Source organism: Bison bison, unplaced genomic scaffold, assembly GCF_000754665.1.
Source record: "Bison bison bison isolate TAMUID 2011002044 unplaced genomic scaffold, Bison_UMD1.0 scf7180017864235, whole genome shotgun sequence".
Classification (NCBI taxonomy): domain Eukaryota; kingdom Metazoa; phylum Chordata; class Mammalia; order Artiodactyla; family Bovidae; genus Bison; species Bison bison.
Window position 1 is genome coordinate 8,419,719 of NW_011494807.1, and position 22,122 is coordinate 8,441,840.

At 37.4% G+C, this 22,122-nt stretch overlaps 1 protein-coding gene across 1 annotated transcript in view; it reads right to left on the reverse strand.

The window, feature by feature from the left end:
• Nucleotides 1-22,122, reverse strand: part of FBN2 (fibrillin 2) — a 223,808-nt gene that overhangs the window by 32,873 nt on the left and 168,813 nt on the right. Inside the window, exons 33-45 of the mRNA XM_010846349.1 lie at nt 21,308-21,430; nt 19,513-19,638; nt 14,495-14,617; nt 13,810-13,932; nt 11,226-11,387; nt 10,210-10,278; nt 9,364-9,489; nt 7,844-7,969; nt 7,094-7,246; nt 3,729-3,797; nt 2,707-2,832; nt 2,403-2,528; nt 1,569-1,694 (exon numbers count right to left, since the gene is read on the reverse strand). Coding sequence (XP_010844651.1) covers nt 1,569-1,694; nt 2,403-2,528; nt 2,707-2,832; nt 3,729-3,797; nt 7,094-7,246; nt 7,844-7,969; nt 9,364-9,489; nt 10,210-10,278; nt 11,226-11,387; nt 13,810-13,932; nt 14,495-14,617; nt 19,513-19,638; nt 21,308-21,430 — 1,578 coding nt within the window. The remainder of the gene's footprint in view (nt 1-1,568; nt 1,695-2,402; nt 2,529-2,706; nt 2,833-3,728; nt 3,798-7,093; nt 7,247-7,843; nt 7,970-9,363; nt 9,490-10,209; nt 10,279-11,225; nt 11,388-13,809; nt 13,933-14,494; nt 14,618-19,512; nt 19,639-21,307; nt 21,431-22,122) is intronic.

Genomic DNA, 22,122 nt, shown 5'->3' on the forward strand with positions numbered 1-22,122 from the left:
TTTTTTTTTTTTTTTTTTAGCAAATCATATCCTCTTTCTCAGAGAGAGCAGCCAGGAGAAACATATAAGCAAGCCATCTCAGACAGTTCATGCAAATAGGGCCACATCCTCCGTGTGTCCTTTGCACAAGCGTTCCCTAGAGAATTCTTCCTGCGACCACAGAAGATGTCTGCAGGGGATCTCTTAGGAGGCACTGGAAGAATGGAGACATTCTCCAGGGGGTGCTCATGTACAGATATACCATGCTGCTGCTGCTGCTGCTGCTAAGTCACATCAGTTGTGTCCAACTCTGTGCAACCCCATAGACCGCAGCCCACCAGGCTCCCCCATCCCTGGGATTCTCCAGGCAAGAACACTGGATTGGGCTGTCATTTCCTCCTCCAATGCATGAAAGTGAAAAGTGAAAGTGAAGTTGTTCAGTTGTGTCCGACTCTTCACGACCGACCCCACGCCACAAAGGAATCTAATTCTGCCGTTCTGCTGTACTAAAGTCTGTATGATTCAAAAAGATAGTGTATCTTGAATACCAAAAGAGTAGATGCACAACTTCAGCTTGTTCTACACTGAGAAGTGCTAATTATAAATAGTCAACTTTTAAATATAATTTTCCTCCTGCAAGTGCAGAGTGCTTCAGTGGAGATAAGCCAGTGGCTGACATCAGTTTAAGGAGTTAAGCTGAGTTCCAAGGTGAGTTCCGAAGTTAAGCTGAGTTCCAAAAGCCCCTCTGCTTTTGAAATCTTATTAATCATCAGCTCAGCAAGTACTTACTGAACACAATTATTGCTTAACTAACCATCACATTAGCTACTGTACTGGGGCTTTTCAAAGTTTCACCATCTTTGCTTCTAAAACCTGGTTTTAAGAGTTGAAACAGCCAGGCAAGCAGATATATCTCATATGTTCAGTGATTTGGGGGAAAGAAGCATATGTGTGTGTGTATGTGTTCATTTCAACACTGTCCCCCTTACTGCTCCCCTTGCATTCTAGCATTCCAAAAGGCTTTTCTGAGTGGAACTGTGCCTGTGTGCTAAGTCTCTTGAGTCATGCCCACCTCTTTATTACCCTATGGACTGTGGCCTGCCAGGCTCCTCTGTCCATGGGGATTCTCCAGGCAAGAACACTGGAGTTGGTTGCCATACCCTCCCTCCAGGGGATCTTCCTGACCCAGGGATCAAACCTGCATCTCTTATATCTCCTGCATTGAGAGGCGGGTTCTTTACCACTAGCACCACCTGGGAAGCCCCTTGAGTGGGAACAAAGAGGGGTAAATGGAGAGCTGGTACCACGGCGATTTCCATGTAACGCTGTCTGAAAGCTCAGGTTAATAAGCATGTGAAAGCCATCTGGGGAAGAAAGCTGTTACCACTAAATCCAAGAACATATTGTGGTGTGTCCTGCTTGCAAATTTTACATTGACTAAAACCATAAACAGTTTCACATAGCTCATTTTTCGTTAAGACTGTTTCTGACAGAGACAGGGTAGTTCCTTGTGGCGGGTGACCGAACGGTAATCTCTTCTGGAGTCTCAGCTCCACGATACCCCCTAGAAATAATGTTTCCCTTCTTACCCATGCACATCGTCTGGTCCTGAGAAGCCTTAAAGCCATTGTGGCAGATGCACTGGTAACTTCCTTGTAAATCCACACATAGGCCATGACTGCAAACATTAGGAATTTCTAAACACTCGTTGCGATCTAACACAAAAAAAATAAAACACATGTTACACGTGTCTGATCTTTATTAAGATTCCTTCATTTTTTCCCACAGGCATTTTTTCTATAGCCTGCTAGTAATTACTACAGATAGGCTGAAAACGAACCATAACAAGAGTTGAATAAAAATAAGGCAAGGCTTTAAAGTACACAAGCCTCTTTTTTAAAAAAAAATTAAATCATGCAATCTTTTTACATGTTGATTGGTATATCTCAAGGACATCATTTTTAGTTTCAATTCTAGGAAAAATCCATTGAGAGACTTCTTTTCCTAAAAAAAGAATCTAAAAGATATCGTGAAATAGATTCAACATGAATGAATAGATTTACTTGGAAAATCTCCTCAAAATTATACTTGAAAATAGTTTTTTTTTGATAGGAGAGCATAGGCAGTTTTTTAGTGCAGGAACTAAGTATACAGAATGTGGTGAAAGTAGTGAAAGTGTTGGTCACTCAGTTGTGTCTGATTCTTTGCAATTTCATGGACTGTAGCCCTCCAGGCTCCTCTGTCCATGGAATTCTCCAGGCAAGAATACTGGAGTTGGTTGCCATGCCCTCCTCCAAGGGATCCTCCCTATCTAGAGACTGAACCCAGGTCTCCTGCATTGCAGGCGGATTCTTTACCATCTGAGCTACAACAGAGGCCTACAATGGTGTTCAGTGTCAAAGAATGAGCCATTCTCCTCTTACCTACGCAGGCTCCGTTGGGTGAAAGTTTGAAACCTGCAGCGCACTCGCACCGGTAGCTGCCTGGGCTGTTGATGCAGTCTGCATTTCGCTGGCACAGGTTGTCGCCATTGCTGCACTCATCGATATCTGCAAGAACAACAATTCCATTTTTCAAACTTCATTATGGCATCAGTATGACATACACTTAATCAATTTGGTGATCAACTCCTAAATGCTGTAGTAGAAACAGTAAGTCAGAAAACTTCTAAAAACCAGTTATGTCTGCCGAACTTTCCTGGATAAGGTCACTTATTGCTCAGATTACCTTCGCAGACCAGCAGCAGGTCATTGTAGCTGAATCCCGTGGGGCATTCACAGCGGAAACTGCCAATTTGGTTAATGCACACACCGTTTGCACAAATGCCTGGAATCTCTTTACATTCATCAATGTCTGCAATTGAACAGATTTGATCAAATATATGGTTCTGCTTAATGTATGTATCGTAAAACACTGAATAATGCTAAACACACACTCAGTCTCAAAAATCAACCCTATACTGGTACGAGTGATTTTGTGGTTTACAAAGCATACAGACTACAAAATATTATTTCCTTTGAACAGTAATGAAAGAATGGAAGTAGTTGATCAAATATACCAAGGGATACTAGTGTCAACAGAGCAAATGAATTTCCTAGGGAATCAAGCTTCCTCTTAAGTTTCATGTCAGGCTTACCTAATTGCTATTATTCATTTGATAAAGCCAACTGTATTTTCCTAATTTTATGTCCTTTGTTATCTGTGCATTGATAACAGACATTTAAAATTATATTGTTCATTTAATCTTTGAGGAAGAAAAGTAGACTGTGCAAGAGAAAGCACATTCAGAAGAAAGAAATTTATATAATTAATAATTCTGCAAATTCATAAGTAGATAGGGATAAAAATACTGTAAAAATACATAGAGAACTTAAGCATATACTCATGAAAACAGACAATAAAGGTTGATAAAATAAAGTGGATTACTTAGAATCATGTATTGATAATACAATATTCATAATGAGAAAAACTAAAGCTTTAGCTTGATATGTATGAAATCTTGAGGTAGTCACATAACTATTACATCATAACTCAATCACCAGGCTGGCAACCCACTCCAGGCTGATGGACTAATCCCACTACTAACACTTGGTTATCTGTAAACATGCTACTTCTTTCTTGTCTAACCATATCAAATCCAAATGCAGAGTATTATCTTTTATGATACTTTAAACTTGAAAAACACTGAACTAATTTTTACAACATGCTACATATATGTATTAAAAGAAACATAACCTAGAAAAACTCACCAACAGCTTTTCCAGTGTGAATGTCAAAGGTGAATCCAGGAATATTTCCACATATGGTTTTAAAGTCAGCTTTAAAATATAAACAAAGCAAATAGACTCTTAAAATTCTCATACTCCTTCAAAATAACACTTTATATAGTATTACTGTAACTGACAAATATATTTTATATTATTCACAACAAGACCCTTTAATTCAATTATATTTATTTGACTACAATATCAGTTTTTGTATGGAGTGAATGAATCTAGGCATTCTTTTATCATTATTATTATTGCTGTTCTTATCATCATTAAACATTTTACTGCTTGGATACTAGAAAATAAGTAAATCATTATGAGTTCAAAATATCCACTTAAGGCATTTAAGCTCTTTTTATTTTGATAACGCAGGGCTTTAAAAATGATCCAACTCATGTAAACTGAAAAACTAGGTTAGTGTACAAATTTAAAAAGGAATTAGAATTGCACAAAGGCATAGGCATGCAAAGATAATTTTGTAGTGGTGAAACATGTTCACAATGAGTAATGAATGAGCCATGACTTTTATCTTTTTTTAACATAAACGTCTGTTTGTTGGAACGTGAAATTTGAGGCATCAAAAACAACGTCTCATGGAATAAAACAGAGACTATGAGGGTCACTTGGAGAAGGCGATGGCACCCCACTCCAGTACTCTTGCCTGGAAAATCCCATGGACAGAGGAGCCTGGTAGGCTGCAGTCCATGGGGTCGATAAGAGTCGGACACGACTGAGCCACTTCACTTTCACTTTTCACTTTCATGCACTGGAGAAGGAAATGGCAATCTACTCCAGTGTTCTTGCCTGGAGAATCCCAGGGACAGGGGAGCCTGGTGGGCTGCCGTCTATGGGGTCGCACAGAGTCGGACACAACTGAAGCGACTTAGCAGCAGCAGCAGCAGCAGCATGAGAATCACTACTATACATAATTCACCAAACTAACAGGACCTTTTAGGAATTCTAATTTTTAAATAGCATAATTCTTTGAATGCCCACTGCTACACAGAGGAATAAAACTCTTGAAAACAGTATCAGGTAACATACAGAAAACTATAATCTAAGTGCCATCTGAGAGCCCAGATTGTTAAGTGGGGAAAACAGAATCCCTTCAATAAATAGTGCTGGGAAAACTGATAGCCACTTGCCTAAGGCTGCAACTGGCCACTTTCTTACACCATATCAAAAATAAAACTCTGAACAGATTGGAGACTTAAATGTAAGACTGAAAACCATAAAACTCCTAGTAGAAAACATAAGCAGGATGCTCTCCAACACTGGTGTTTGCAATATTTTTTTGAATCTTTCTCCTCAGGCAAGGGAAAAAAAAGCAAAAATAAACAAACGGGACTATATCAAACTAAAAAGCTTTTGCACAGTGAAGGAAACCATCTACAAAAGGAAAAGGCAATATACTGAACAGAACGAGATGTCTGCAAATGATATATCCAATAGGGGTTAATTTCAAAATATAAATATTCACAACTCAATATAAAAAATACAAATAATCCAGTTAAAAATGGGCAGACCACTTGAATAGACATTTTTCTAAGGAAAACACACAGATGGCCAACAGGCACATGAAAAGATGCTCAACATCACCGATTATCAGTGAAATGCAAATGAGGTGTCACCTCATACCTGTCAGAATGGCTGTTATCGAAAAGATCACAAATAACAAGTGCTGGTGAGGGTGAGAAGAAATGGCAACTCTTGTATACTATCGGTGGGGATGTAAATTGGTACCGTCACTATGGAAAACAGCATGGAGGTTTCTCAAAAATTAAAAATAAAACTGTCATAGTTTGGCAATTCCATCTCTGAGCATTTATCTGAAGAAAACAAAACACTAATTCAAAAAGAAGTATACGTTCCTATGTTCTCTGTAGCATCATTTACAAGGGCCAAGATACGGAAGCAACCTAAGTGCCGGTGATGTGCAAACATATAAACAAGAAGGTATATTGTACGTGTGCGTATATATATATACATGCACACATATTATTACTCAGCTGTGTTGTTGGAATCTTGTGACTTTCAACAACATGGATGAATCTAGAGGGCATTTTGCTAAGTGAGGTGAGACCGAGAAAGACGAGCCATGTATGATTTCACTTATATATGGAATCTAAAAAGCAAAACGAATGAACAAACAAAACAGAAATAACAATCTCTGTTATAAAGAAAAACCTGATGGCTGCCAGAGGGGAGGGGCGTAAGGGGTAGGATAAAATAGATGTGAGAGATTAACAGGTACATATTTCCAGCTATAAGATAAATACGTCACAGCAAAGTAATGTTCAGCATAAGGAATATAGTCAATAAAATTGCAATACAATTGTGCGAGGACGTATGGTGACTAGACTTATCGTGGACATAAATCCATAATGTGTATAAATGTCAAACCACTGTGCTGTAATCCTGAAAGTAATATAATATTATTTATCAATTATACTTTAATACAAAAGAGAAAATCCATTTATTTGCCCACTGAATTTGAGCCACTGAAAAAGGCCCTATATGTCACTTTTCCCCATCTCTCCTTAATTTCATCATGTTAAATGAAATATTTTAATAACTGTGCCCTAAATAATACTGGTAATAATAATAATGGTAACAAATGCATAATCATTGTTTCTTATTTGTCCTATTGGTTCAGCTCTTAGTATCTACAACTATTAAGCGTGACCACTTTTCAGGTTATAAAAGAACCTGAGTGGGCAACAATTTTAAGATGATCCTGTTGCTCTTGTCTCTACTACTTTTCAGTTTTTCTTTCAAGAGAATCTGTGTCTGGAAAAAAATTTTACTGTGTAAAGACCAGTTCTCTTTACTGTCTAAAAATTTCACGTAAGTTTGAGGGAATGGATGCATAAGGAGAACTCTGATACTAAGTCGCTTTTACATAAAGTTTGCTCATCAAATCCATTTTTTTTTTGCATGTTTTCCAAGACCAAACTTAATGAGCATGTTGGAATCTAAATAATCACAATTTACCAAAATGACATCTTCTAAGTATAACACAATGACACAAGTAGATTCTCAATAAATACTTCTTTTATGAGGAGAAGAGTAATTAAAGCAGCATGTTTAAATGGACTGGTGTTATAAAATTCTAACTCTTCAGCAATGCGGCTTATTTTCAGGATCCAGACTTTACTCAAGGGACATTTCAGACATTAGTGTTTGGACCTTAAAGAGGACTGGCTGCCTGAGAAACCAGGCACATGAGTTCCTGGATATTTTCAGAACTATGTCTGCTTTTAGTACCCCTGTGTTTTCACTCTAGCGTCACATGCCCGCCGTGTCACTAACGTGGCTGCCCGCAGAAGCAGGCGCAGAGTGCTTACCTGTTCCTGGCGCTGGGCATGGTTCACAAGGTTTGTTCCAGGCTTTGCCCACATTGTATGTGCAGCAGCACATCCTCTTTGTCACATTAAAAGGCAACTCATTCTCACAAGTGGTTCCGTTATAGCTCCGGTAGCAGAAGCTTTTTCTCATGTCTACACAGAGAAAAACAAAAATGCCGACCCATCCTGACAGCAAGCAGCTAATAATAAACCCCATATACCTGGAGACACTAAAATTCCTCGACTAACTCTGAAAATTTTCATGGTCATGTGGAAGTCTCTTAAAATAATTCTTTAAGTTGAACACAAATCATTTTTAGTTAAGCGTCTTTCCTGTTTTTAAGTAAGGGATTTCACTTTTAATTTTCTTGGGGGACAAAGGTAATAGATATTTCTCTATTCAAATGCATTTATTTAATTTAAAAAGCATTACATATTAGATTTTGAATGTTCTTTTATTTGTAAAACAATGTTCGATTTATATGAATGGAAAATGAAGGTATTTAAGAATATATAATTACAATATTTGTTGAAATTTTCTACCTCAGACTCATGCTTTATAACAGGTAGCCAAAGTATATGAAAAATATGGCACACAGCCATAAGTTTATAAGACTTTGAAACACTTGACTATTCATAGAGATTTAACTTCCAAACTTTCTGCGTAATTATGACCCGTTTGCCTCTGAGAGATAATGAGGGCCAGGAAGCCAGCAACAGCGACCGCCTCCACTTCAGAGCTCTACCTACCCATACAGTTGTGGCCTCCGTTGACCTGCATGTACTCAGGTGGGCAAATGCAGGTGTAATTTCCCAGAGTGTTGTAGCAGGTCCCAGGCCCACACACACCAGGATGTGCGAAACACTCATCAATATCTACGGGATGCAAGAATACCCATGAATTTGTAAATAGTTTCCCCATGCATTCACATGACTTAAACAACTGAACAAAGCATACGGCTGAGTCCCCCAATTTTTTTTTTTATAGAATTCATCTTACTTTTTATAAAATTTAGAATTTAAAGCAATTACATATAGGAAACACCCCCAAAATGCATTTATGTCACAATATGCCCTTCTTCAGAAAAATAAAAATCTGACATTTAAAAATAAAGGTGATCAAAATAAATTATTCCAAAGTGGCAAAAAAAAAAATAACTTCAATGGTGCCTATGTTTTTAAACTGAAATTTCATATACTTCAGATGGAATTGCTTTAAAGCTACTTTCCTCTTACGTCACTGAAATCAAATTTTAGTGCCAACTTTAAACTGAAGGCATTTAGAAAAGCCTTTTTCTTTATAGTTCTGTTCAAATTAACACCCATTAAGAGATTCTAGAAGTAGCAGTTTCTGGTTATTCTCCTTATTAAAGCATATTTCTTCCAGATGCACTTATCTAAAATGTTCCAGTAGAAAAGTTATAATGGAAATAATTACACTAAGTGTTTAATGTTTATTTTTAGAAGCATCCATTCATTCATTCCATAAATAAATACTGAGATTCTACTGTAAGCTAGAACTTATAGCTATAAAGATGAAATTGGATGTGGCCCTTGCTTCAAGAAGCTCCCAGTCTAGTGGGAAGACCAGGCCCCTAAAGGATGATTACACTGCCACAAGAGAAGTGGGGGATGGAACCAAGAAAGGCATCTGCATAACCTCTGAACTGTTTCATATGCTGTTGTGCAACATTAAAAAGTCACTGGAAATATTAACCTAATGGTCCCACTTCAAATATACATATTTTTCTATATAAAATATAAAGTTAAAATATGAGTTAATAACTTATATTGAATGCTTTCATAGTATTTCAGCTTTCTCCCTTTATCATCAACCCATTTACTCAGAGAAAAATAATAGTCAATTACTGCAAATAATCTGTAAATTAATTTAGCTATCATCATACAGGGCTTCCCTTGGTGGCTCAGATGGTAAAGAAAGTGCCTGCAAGGCAGGAGACCCGGGTTCAATTCCTGGGTCAAGAAGAACCCTTGGAGGAGGGCATGGCAGCCCACTCCAGTATTCTTGTCTGGTGAATCCCCGTGGACAGAGGGGCCTGGTGGGCTACAGTCCATGGGGTCACAAACAGTTGGACACGACTGAAGTGACTTGGCATACAACTTAGAAGCACTGACGGACAAGAAAATAACTATGAATCAGTCTCATCATGTCCCTTGATAAAACTTGAAGATGGACTCTTTTCTCCAGACCTGACCAGTAATTTTGCTTTAAATAGCACTAATAACTTTTAGGTATGAATCCATCTCACCTTCACAGATGCGGGTTTCCTCGCTGAGGTAGTAGCCTTGAGGGCACTCACACTGGAAGCTACCGAAAGTGTTAATACAGTTTCCACCCTGGCAGAGTCCTGGTAACTCCTGGCATTCATCAATATCTGCAAAAGGGGAGACAGCTCAGATACTATTGTGAAAGACAAGAGTCACTATGAGGGCTTTCAAATGTGCGGTACTGTAAGACCTGCAGACGTCCATGCATCCAAGTGAATGCACACTTAAGACCGGACGTTTATCGTGATCATGAATTCCCCTGGCTTAGTCATGGAACTCTGCTATAATCTAAAAAGAGCAATAACTAAATCTAACAATGGTGGAAGTTGGAGATAATTATAAAAAGAGTTTCCCTGCAGCAGAATCACACACCACTGCAACGGATCAAGTCTGACTTACGAATGATTTTTCAGCAAACTGGCAACTGTCTACCTATAATTTTGCAAAATAATCTTGTCTGGGCTGTTCTAACTTTTCTACCAGCTTTTCTCTAAAGTAAGCTCTTGTTTAAATCTGGTGCCATCAGAGGCGGATAAGGCAATGGCACCCCACTCCAGTACTCTTGCCTGGAAAATCCCATGGATGGAGGAGCCTGGTAGGCTGTAGTCCATGGGGTCGCTAAGAGTCAGACATGACTGAGCGACTTTACTTTCACTTTTCACTTTCATGCATTGGAGAAGGAAATGGCAACTCACTCCAGTGTTCTTGCCTGGAGAATCCCAGGGACAGGGGAGCCTGGTGGGCTGCCGTCTATGGGGTCACACAGAGTCGGACTGAAGTGACTTAGCAGCAGCAGTAGCAACAGCAGCCATCAGAGGTATACTCACCTTCTAAGATGATTGTAATGGGGTTAGGTCTGAAGCCTTCCCCTCCAGGACACAAAGTGTAATATTCAGCTACAAAATGAGGGAAAGAAAAAGAAATTTGATAACCTGTGTGCAAGAGGCTGAGACAATGAATTAGCACTTAACAACTGACAAGCTCAAAGCACATATCCTAAGGGGTGTATCTATGTTTTCCTAGGTGCCTTTTCAAACACAGTATCTTTAAAAGTATATTAACATTCTACTTGAAATAAGATCATTACTTCATAAACTACAAAGTAGAATAACAAAACCCATTTGTTTTTAATTAAAGGAAAAACTACTTTCAGACAATTTGTATCAACAACTTTTTTTGGCCAGTAAATGAAAACTCGATTCAACAATGTTGAGTTTCACCTATGCTCATATCAGGACACACATTTCCATTTAAGATATAACCTGGTTGGACTTGAGGAATACAATGCATCTATGAACCTCAACTAAAACAACTCTGGAAAAGAAGCAGGAATGGCCTTTATCTGTGATACCTGGGAGAACTGATATTATCATCCTTCAGAGTGGATTATGGTTAAAAATTGTTTTCTCTTTTCAACGAGTCGCCAGTCCAGGTTCGATGCACAATACTGGATGCTTGGGGCTGGTGCACTGGGACGACCCAGAGGGATGGTATGGGGAGGGAGGAGGGAGGAGGGTTCAGGATGGGGAACACATGTATACCTGTGGCGGATTCATTTCGATATTTGGCAAAACCAATACAATATTGTAAAGTTTAAAGATAAAATAAAATTTAAAAAAATTGTTTTCTCTTTTCATCATATCAAGAAAAACAGTAAGAAGAGAGGAATTCAGATTCCTTTTATATGAAGCCTTGTTGGCTGGTTTTAGCATAATCACTGAAAGTAGCCCAGATTCAAAGTTCGGACTCTCACTTCCTCCCTTGTCCCCAGCACCAGAAGAATTCGGCAGCTAGTCTTCAGCTACCAGAGGGTCCCTGTCCTCTTCCTCGGCTTCATACTCACTGCTATTGACAGGGGGGCAGGTCTCGCAGGGGTTCCCCCAGGCCTTCCCCAGAGAGCAGCAGCAGGAGGAGCGGCTGACGCCCACCCCAATCTCAGTGTTGCAGGACAGGCTTCCGTCGCCCCGAGGACCGAACTTCAGGTAGCAGTTGCCCACGCGGTTGTCTGCAGAGCAACACAGGAGTTTACAACGGTCCTTACAGTAGTAAGAATGTCATTTTGGAGAAAGGTCACTCAAATGATGAAATTCAAATTCTGTACATTAACTCCCTGCAAGAAATCATCACTTGCTTTAGAGTTTTTCCAAGTTGTAGGAATTAAATCAATTACAACAATTTCCCATGTTTAGACATCCATCTAGACCATGGGTTAAAGAGAGTAAGCAATTACTCATCTGGCACATTCTGGACCTTTAATAAAATGAATGCAAAAAAACGTTTCCTAATAATCCATCAGTCTATATCATGAGTTTATCAACAAAGGATATGAAATCCAGTATAAGTTAAAGCAATGTATGCTATTACAGAAAATAGTGATAACGCAACCTCCTTCCTCTCCTTCCCATAATCTTTATTCTCCCAAAGTTTTGCTTCAATTTGCACATCAAGCTTTGCAAGTTTTGGAAGAGTCAGTCTGTAACAATTTTAGAAAGGATATTTAAGAGAATAAGTGACTCCCAAACTTTTTCTTGTCTCTGAGTATCATCTAGATCACCTCATTAGTTCCATCACTCTAAACATGATTAAATTTGTGGTTCCATCTTTCACTTCTCCGTGAACTCCAGATCCTTCTTCCAAGTGCCTAGTATTTTATTTCTCCTCTTAGATATCTAACAGCTATTTTAAAGTTACCATGTCTAAAGTCAAACACTTGATACTCTTGCCTTCACATAAAAAACCTGCTCCAATCCTCTCCCAGGCTTTTTTTGCATTTTCAATAAACAGAAAACTCATTTTTAAAAACTGCTCAGGCTCTAAATTTTGGAGTCAAATTTTGACTCCTTATTCAATCCAGTTAATAAGATCTGTCAACATTACCTTCAAAATATACCTGGAATCTGATGACTTACCACTGCTTTCAACATCATTGAAACCTGAGTTCAAGCCACCGTCACCCCCACCTGGACTACTGCAACCGTTTCCTAGCTCATCTCTTGACCCACCTACAGTCTTTTTCCTACCATCGCTTCCTTCAGAAGCATTACCTGGGGTCAAGGCACTTCCCATGGCATCCCGTCTCAAATCAGAGTACAAGCCAAAGTTCTTTACAGTCTAACAAGTAGTCTTCATCTCCAGCTGCACATTATAACCACTTGGGGAGCTTTTCATTCTTTTGCTTTCTTTTCTCAATTCTTTTAAGTTTTATTTTTGTTGCCGAATCTCAGGTGCTGACACAAGTGTTAACTCAAGGTTCTGCTCTTACTAGGTTTGTATTCATTCATCCTTCCTTCTTTCCTCCCTACCACTCTTTCCTTTTTATCCCTGCTCTCCATCTCCTTCCTCTTCCCTTACTCAAACATTGGAAAGTGCTTAATATTACTTTTTATGGTCTGCACTGTTGCAAAATTAGTATTTTGGGGGGTTTTTTGGTGCACATTTTAAATTTCTATGAATGCTATTTTGTCATTTGCCTCATTCTATCTTTATAAAATGCTGTCAACTCCACAATGCCCAACTGCCATTCTTTTTTAATCAACCCACTCTCCAAAAATGGTTTCTAAATTCTTGCCACCACAAATAATGAGGCAATGAACACGTTTCCTTATGTTTCTAGATGGGCCTGTGATGATATTACTTTCTTTGATATAAAGAGCCTCAAGAGGAACTGCTGGTTCTCCTCTTAGGAAAAATAGTCAGTGTTATCTGCCATCTGCATCCAACAAACCTTTTTACTTTTCATATTTGTAAGTAATTTTGAAAATAATTTTCATAAGAAAAAGGCACAAACCTTATTAAAATTTTTAATGAGAATTTAATCATAACTAACAAATTTTATTCCATATTTTCTTGGTTTTAAAGAAATATATACTTATATAAATATAGGTTTTTCTTATACCTATAGAAAGACAGGTTTTTCTTATACCTATAGAAATACAGGTTTTTTCCCCTTGGTTTTGAAGAATTATATAACTAATGGTATAAATACCATTAATTGCTTGCCTTGTCAACTGTCATGCATGAACCTGAAACATATTCTTTGTAAAACTGAGTCCACATTTCAAAGGCATCTGTCCTGGTCAATGCACTGGGCAGGGAGCCAGGCAATTTGGGGACACTGCTTCAGCTCTGCCATTTGCAAGCTCTGCGACCTTAAAACAAGTCACTGCACTTCTAGGGCCGTGGTTCTCAAGTCTGTGAGAGGAGGATGTGGGAGCAGATGTCTCAAAAATTCCTGTTTCAAAATATGACTTGGAAGATTAGCAGAATAAAACTGACCATGTATTTTGGCAGTATAGTTTACTTCAGGTAAAAGAGTACTACTTTAAGTTAATTGTAGCGAATGCTCATATTACAGTTCATTATCAAGAGAGTCCTAGTATTTAACTCTATGTGCTTCTATCTGTTGGTTTCATAGTGCTTTTACTTACCGACACACCCCACACCGGTGGGGTTCAGCTGGAAATCGGGTGGACAGTTACACTCATAGCGACCAGGAGTGTTGACACACAGGCCGTTCACGCAGTTTATTGGGTCTGCACACTCATCAATATCTAGGAAGAACATTTAGAATGCCCACATCAACATCTTTACTTTCCTTGGGCATGCTGCTGTTCCAAAGGATTTGGTGGAAATTCTGAAAGTCAGTAGACTAAAAATCTTTAGGAGGGACTCAGCACAATGAAATCCTTGTACACACCTAAAGCAGTTTCCATGTATCAATCAGACAGTATTCATGATGGTATCATTTAATATCTTTAATAAATAAATAAGTAAATTATATCAAAATCTTGCAATTCTGAAGAAAATCATGCTATCATTTCTTGCTTGAATTAAACTTAAATATATGTATAACTGTACACATATGTGGACATCATAAATATATACAGATATTTTACTAATTTCATGTTGAATATTTAAAATTAAGCTGTTTACATTACAAAAAATCAATCTCACAGTTAGAAATAAATGTATCAGAATGTAATTTCCTTTTTCAAAAAAAATGCATAACCTGAGGCATAGCAGGCTAAGCAGAAATTTAGGGAACTTTTATGTCTAGCACAAAATGTTCTTTTCAATTAATAACAATGCAATTAAGCCCTTAACTGGCCATACCTGTACAGTTCCCTCCTGTTCTGTCCAATTCATAACCATCATCACAGATACAATGAAACATTCCAGGCAAATTATTACATGTTCCAAAGACACAAATATTTTGGAAGGAGCATTCATCGATATCTGGAGATTAAAAAAAAATAGTAATCTCTTGATTATAAAGATTTCAATTTACTGGATGACATTAATAAATTATTCCATCTCATCTCAGATGTTTTTATGGAGCAAAAAATTTTCTTTTACTTTGACCACAGATGTCACATAAACAGCAACCAACTAACATTCAGATGGAGCAGAGACATAAAAGGATATTATTTCATTTTATTGACAGTATTTTAACTGTCTTGGGTTGTAAAATACTTAAGAAAAAGTGGGCCTGGGGCTTAAACATTTTTTTTTTAATTAAGTACAAACATGCGAAGGGAATAAGATTATAAAAAAATAAAAAATAAAAACAAATTCAAAGATTCCAATAATGAAAACTTCAGATGTTTTAGAAATATCTACAACATGTAAAATATATAACATTTTAAATATTAAATGTATCTTTTAAATTATTTAACTTATTTAAACTTTTTTATTCTGTAATCTGACCTGTTTTAATAAGGTCAGTTATAAACAGGGAAAGAATTTTTTCCCTAGTAGTGTGTAATAAGATCATCATTGCCCCACATTCCTTCAATTTCATTAAAACATCTCTGTTGGCCTCAAGTCATAAATTCAGGTTATAAAAGTCTTCCATGAAGCTTTAACTCAAAATAAATGAGAAGTTATTACTCCTCATTCATATGAAAATGAAGGCATATGTATGCCTGTCCAGCTGTAGAAATAATCTGTATTTTTACTCACAGGAAGAAGATGGACATTTTTGTACACAAATAACCTCATATTCTGAGAATGCAGACCAGGCATGCCATTTTAGGCGAGACTAGACAAGTCATCCTAAAATGCTGTCTCAAGACAGTTATATCTTTAGTATAAAAGGGTCTTTCATAATAGATAAAATAAAGCATTTCAATTATCTTATATTTAAAGTATGGTTCAGACTGTGTTTAGAAGTTGTCTTTACTTGTGTTGGGGCAATAAAGTTATTCTTTTTATATAAATGGGTAAAGACTCATTAAGTTAGTTTATAACTGAGTTGCAGTAAGCTGTAAATGTAATTGTATTATCAGCCCTATGTATGCATTGTACTTTTAAATGAATTTTATTACAAATAACTTCCATTGGAATGATGAAAAAGTTGTGTGAAATAAGGTTTTTTAAAAGAATGTTGTCTTGTTTTTATAAACTTGATGCATATTCAGAAATTTGAACAATATAGAAAAGTATTGATAACAAATAGCAAAGATAGGAAACAACATAGAAAATAAGACAGCAAAAATAAAAATCACTCAAAAATGCTTCTATCTAGACTTATCATAATTGGATGAACAATATTCCAAATACTGGTATTTCTCAATGCACATTTAGAGAGACTGAACCATTTTCAAGCATCAAATCAATTTTTCATTATGTCAGTAGCTTCTGAAATTCTAACATAAAGAACTGATGAAAAATACTAAAGCCTTATCACCTTTTGGCTTTATGTTAAATTCAAATGATTTTAAGACAGTGGATTCTACACAATGATGATTAAAATTAGCATGAATATATATATGCTTCCAACTCATTTTTGTTATTCACATTATTTTCACTTTTTAAATGTTCATGCCATTTACCATAATCTCTAAAGAATTTAGTACTAAATCTTTAAAATCAATAATGTTTTTATTGTCACTTCTCCAATTACTGCTTCCCGCCTCCCCATTTATATTTCTTGATTGGTTGTTTCATTGCTGATAAGTTGTGTTGTTTTCTTCCCCCAAGACAAGAAAGGAGAACCCATAGATGCTTTCTTTCTGAATTATTTCACATGTCAGGATATGTCTATTGTTTATATAATTAACTAACTCTGAGGTATAATATTCTTGCCACATGTGTTCTTATAACTGGGAGGGCACCATTCTAATGTGTATTTGGTTGTCTTGTTCAAGGCTTGCCTTTTCTATCTGGAGTTTGAATAATCTAATAAAGCTTAAAATTTGTCTTATGATTTACCCCTTCCTGTACATTCAGTTCTTTCTTCTATTTTAGGAAAATGTTTAGTTGCTCAATGTTTTTCTATTCAACTTTTAGGAACTCTTCACGTCAGAAACACCCATTATACTTAAGCTTATGGCTTTTGTCTTTTCTTAATTTATTTCCCCTCTTTTTTCACTATGATTATCTCACTGGTAATTACATTTTCATCTCCACTATTCTTTGCTGTGTCTATTTAATAGGTCTCTGATTTTCCTCGATCGGCCCATGTTTTTTGTTTCCCGATTCTGCAATGTCTTTTCTGTTCTTATACTTACTTTGAACTTGTGCAATCATGTTTTTATGACGATTATCTATGGTACAACATACCTACATGGAATCGGCTCTTGTCCCTTGACTAATTTTCTCCTACTCTGAGCTGATTAATGTTTTTTGCATGTTCTTTTGTTGTTACACAGCAGCTGTTATTTCAGTTTACTCACACTTTACTTGGTCAGCTCTTTTGAGAGTTTTTATATACAGCTGGTGCTTGAACAACATAGATTTGAACTGCATGTGTCTATTTAAACATGGCTTTTTTTTTTCCCAGTAGTAAATACTGCAGTGTAGTAGTACAGCTACACTATCTGTGGTTGGTTAAATATGTGGATCCATGAAAACAGGAATGCAGAACACTGATGGCCGACTATAAGTTGTACACGGATTGCCCACTGAGCTGAGGGTAGGCGTCACTAGCCCCCACATGATTCAAGTGTCAACTGTACTCCCATACAGTTTAGATGGAACTTCTTGACATCCTCCCTTCTTTTTTCATCTTCGGATTTCTTTGGAAGATAGCTTGGGGTATGGGTTTCACTAAAGCTTCTTCTGCTCTGTGGCCCAGAGTTTCATAAGGTGGGGGAAGATGAGAAACACAGATGGGAAGACCTCTGCTGGGCTCTGTGTGCTTTTTGTTGATGAACCTGACCCCTGATCTCTCTTCCGACATCATAAGAAATGTTCTGTCTCTGGGTTCACTCCATGTGATGGGAGTCCTAACCTGTCCCTGAGGAGGTTCCTGCAGGTTTTGTACGCTTCCATTTCGGTGAAGAATACTGAGAAATGGCCAACTCTAGCAAACATTTAAACTCTATAGAAATTAGAGGTAGATGCTGAGTGGACCAATGTTGATCAGAGGATTAATTCAGAGGGGCATACATTTATAGTAAGATGGAAAAATGTCAAGAAACTAACGTAGTAGCTCAGGATAAACTGTCTAGATGTGCCAGATCTCATAGAAAAAGAAACAACAAAACAAAGGAGAAACAGGCAGAATCACAGAATTACATTTTGGGGATCTCAAAAGTTGACACCTATCTAAATGGAGCAGAGGGTAAGCTATGTGTGTGCCACTCTCAGATGCCCTGGCAATTGGGATTTCTCTACATGGAAATGACATATTTTGGGAAAGCCAACACAGGAAGGAAGTACAGTAAAGAGAAACTATTTAGTATCACCCTGGGGAAGGTTCTGGGAAAAGTTTTAGAAGGGCCTAGGCCCCAGATAATGGAATAGAACTATGAGGGCAAATGTTGTCTTAAGTATAAAGGATTCATTTTGAAATTTTATGTTGGCAAAAGTGTCTGGATCCTGGTAACTTGTTCCTTTTCCCACCAATTCTTGTCTAGCTGACGTGCATAATAAATCATGTAATTTCATGACCATATTGACTCACAGTTTCTACTAACTGGCTTCAATGCTTAGAAAGAAGCAGGACTGAGAAAAAAATAAAGTTCATTCTACAGCTGCTCTGTATAAAATGCTTTAGATTCTGCTCAACATAGCAGGTCAAAGTAGAAGCACAAATGCTTTCAGTTTCTAGTATTTTCCTAGAGCCTACTACTCATTCTCTTGTTCTGATTCAATCCAAATTGGTAGATATTTATGGAAAATTTCATGATCTTTTACGCACACTTTTTCTCTTCAGTGATACGCTGGTGGTGGGGCAGAGTCAGGGTCTAGTTCAAGCTGCCCCAGATTGTATAATTTTCGTTTAGTTGGTGAAGTGTATGCGTGTGTGTGTGTGTGTGTGTGTGTGTAAGCTGGCATTTACTATTTCTGTTCATTTGACTAGATACTCACGTAGGGAAAGCCTATAATCTGGTTTCATTTAAAAATCTTTGCCTAGCAGCCAGCCTGAGTTATTTTTTTAAGGTTTTTTATGAATCACTAATTTTGTTAAAAACCTTATGGCATATGAATCATTTTCAGTCCTTTCCTTTATTTACATTTTAATGTACTCTTAAGAACACAATGATGACCCAAACTCGATGCAATGTGAATTGAGTCTCTAATGTAAAAGAAAATTCAACTTCTTTTACTTGGAAAGATATCACACTAGTTACAAAGTCCCATTTCCAGGAAAGGGGGTGATGTCATAACTTAAAGAGGAAGGAGACATGACTATTCAGCAAAAGGTGCAGTTCTTGAGGAGTCCCTGAAGAGGACCTCCAGTCCCAGACATGCAGATAGCCGACTCAGGTAAGAAGGTAACGCCAAAAATGAGCTACCTAGATTTTGACAAACACATTACATAGCAGTGACTGAGGTACATAACGTATCATATTTTAAAAGCTGAACAGTTTATCCACATGTCATTCATTTAGTGATTAAAAACAAAAGAAAAAGTTAAAAAAAAAAGAGAAATAGTTAAAAAAAAATTGAATAAGCCAAAGTTCCAACTATTGGCTCTTGGCCAGGAAAACTTCATAAGAGATGAAAGCCGCCTTCATCATTATTCATTCGGCAAAATAATCCATGCTTAAACAAATGACTTTTATATGTGCAGCATGTGCTGTGTATTCTGCTTCCAGGTGGAGCCTGTTCCAGCCCTTTTTGTGGTTTCATTTGTTGCAGTTGATCCAACTTGGAAATGAGTTGGAATCCTGGTGACCCACCTTGGCAGGACCTGCTGTCTGAGGCTGGCGTAAAGCCCATCTCACACTCGCAGCGATACGCGCCTGGGACGTTGAGGCACTGTCCGTTCTCACAGAGATTTATGTTTTCTGCACACTCATCAACATCTGTTGAAGGAGCAAATTACATCTCTATTAAGTTCCAAATCTCCTGACACATTTTTTTTTCTCTGTTCCATAACTAAACCAATCTCACTGGCCTGAGTTAGTGTTCATTAATATCAAACAATTATCCATACACACCTAAATAAAGGTATACCACTTGACAATAAAGCTGTTTAATCTATAACATGCAATTCCATCACGATAAACAGGAGGAATGAGGTATAAGATCTTTCTCCCATCTGTCTCAGTTCTCTTTAAGGCTAATTTGATGCATCAGTGCTATAGCAACATCATTTAGAGATAGCCAAGAATGGTGGAATTAACCTTAAAATGGCATTAATTCATTTGAAAACATTAGAGTTAAAATGAACAACTCTTTCTTTCATTAATTCAAGCATTTTTAAGTAAAGCAGGGACACTCTATGGAAATGAGGGAAGCTTCTTGCATGCCATTACAATCTCATTAAATTTTAATTACACAAAGAAGAATCTCATTCTTATTTTAATTACACAAATGAGCATTATTTATAGATCTTAAAGACAAAGGGGTTAAGGGCAGAAACCAATGTTTATTGAGGGCCTAACACTTGCCACGGAGTGTGCTAGTTACCTGACATGCATGTTTTCATTTAGTTCACCAACCCTGTGAGGTTTAGAAGAGGAAGGGCCCGAGGCTAAGAGTAGCCGACTGAGCCGTGGGAGGCACAGTGAGCTAACGTGCAGTTGAGCCAGGGTCTGAGTCCAGCCGTGTCTGACTCCAAGGCCAGGCCCTTGTCTTCACAGCACAGAGCACAGACACGCTGAGAAAGACGCAGCACCCAGGTTTAAAAGTAAGAAAGCTTTACAACTGAATATACATATTTTCTTAAAGAGGCATTAGAGAATTTTAAGTCTGAGTTCTTGACGTCAATAATCATAACAAAAAATTATCTTTTAATTTGGGGTTAAATGTATGTACATTAAACTGAGACACACCTATCTTTCAAGCTGAAAAGTATTGTTCTTTATGTCCAGCAAGATGATTCTAGCCTTTTACATGAGTATAATGAATGGATGTTTTATCCTCCAAGAATGTAGTATGAATTTAGTCACATTTATTGAGCTCTTATGATGCATGTTTCTAAGCTCTTTACTTATATCATTCCATGTAATCCTTTCAAAATCATATGATAAACTGAGATTTTTATAAACACAATAAATAACCGTGATTGGGTAGATCACAGATTTTAAGAAGCCGAATAGTTTTCCCATATGTTGTCCATTCGGTGATATAAAAAAAAGGGGGGAAACAGTATTATTATCATTACTGTCACCATGTCCATTCCAAAATGGACAAATTAAGGACACACAGGCTAAGTAACTTGCTTAAGGCTCCACAGCCAGTAAGCAGCATTGGCAAGCTCTGAATCCAGGTGGTCGGAATCAGAACCTGTTTTTGGCCATCGTGTTAATTAATGAATAAAATGAAATGACAGTCATTAAGACCACATAATAGTAATAAATGCCATTATTTTTAAAAATTTCCCAGTTTTTGTGTTTAATGTAAGCAAAAATACACATTCACTTCAAGTCAAGTGTAAAAACAGAGGTAATTTCAACCTCCTTTAACTACAGTTTTCTTCCAATGACAAAAACATACGCAGTGCGCTGTGAAAATCAGGACCTCACCCACCTGAGCAGGTAAATCCATCTCCAGTGAACCCTTCAGAGCAGGCACATCGGTAGGAGCCTGGGGTATTAACACACTGAGCATTTATGCTGCACTGGTGGGTTCCATTAGAACACTCGTCCAGATCTGCATGTCAAGAGAACATAGCAGCAAAGTTCAGAAATGAAGATGGAATATCTCAACACCCAGAAAGATTTTCATTTATCTTAATTTAAATGTATAAGTGGCCAAATGGAATATGTTTTATTTGATTGGTAAAGTCAAAAGTTCTAATCTTCTAAGACCTCCGATCTATGATCCAAAATGTTCACGCTACAATTATGGGCCAAAATAATTAGTTCAAGTGTTTTTTGAGCTATCTAATAAACTAGAATTATAATGTTTAAAAGAAAACCAGGGCTAGATTTCCTTCTGATTTCTACTTAGGGTGAATTTTATCATTGGATACTTTATCGCTAAAAATGTGGGTAATTTTCAAGATAATATTGAACTTTCAGAGCAGGACAATTACCATTAAAATTTTCAAGTTCATTTTATAGATGCGGAAACCAAGATATGATTCTTGACCTCACAGAGCCCCTGGTTTAGTCACTAAGTTGTGTCTGACTTCTTTGTGACCCCATGGACTGTAGCCTGCCAGGCTCCTCTCTCCATGGAATTTTCCTGGCAAGGATACTGGAGTGGGTTGCCATTTCCTCCTCCAGGGGATCTTCCTGACCCAGGGATGGAATCCACATCTCTTGGGTCTGTTGAATTGGTGGGCAGATTCTTTACAGACTGAGATGCCAGGGAAGCTCGTGGAGCCCCTAGTCTAATGG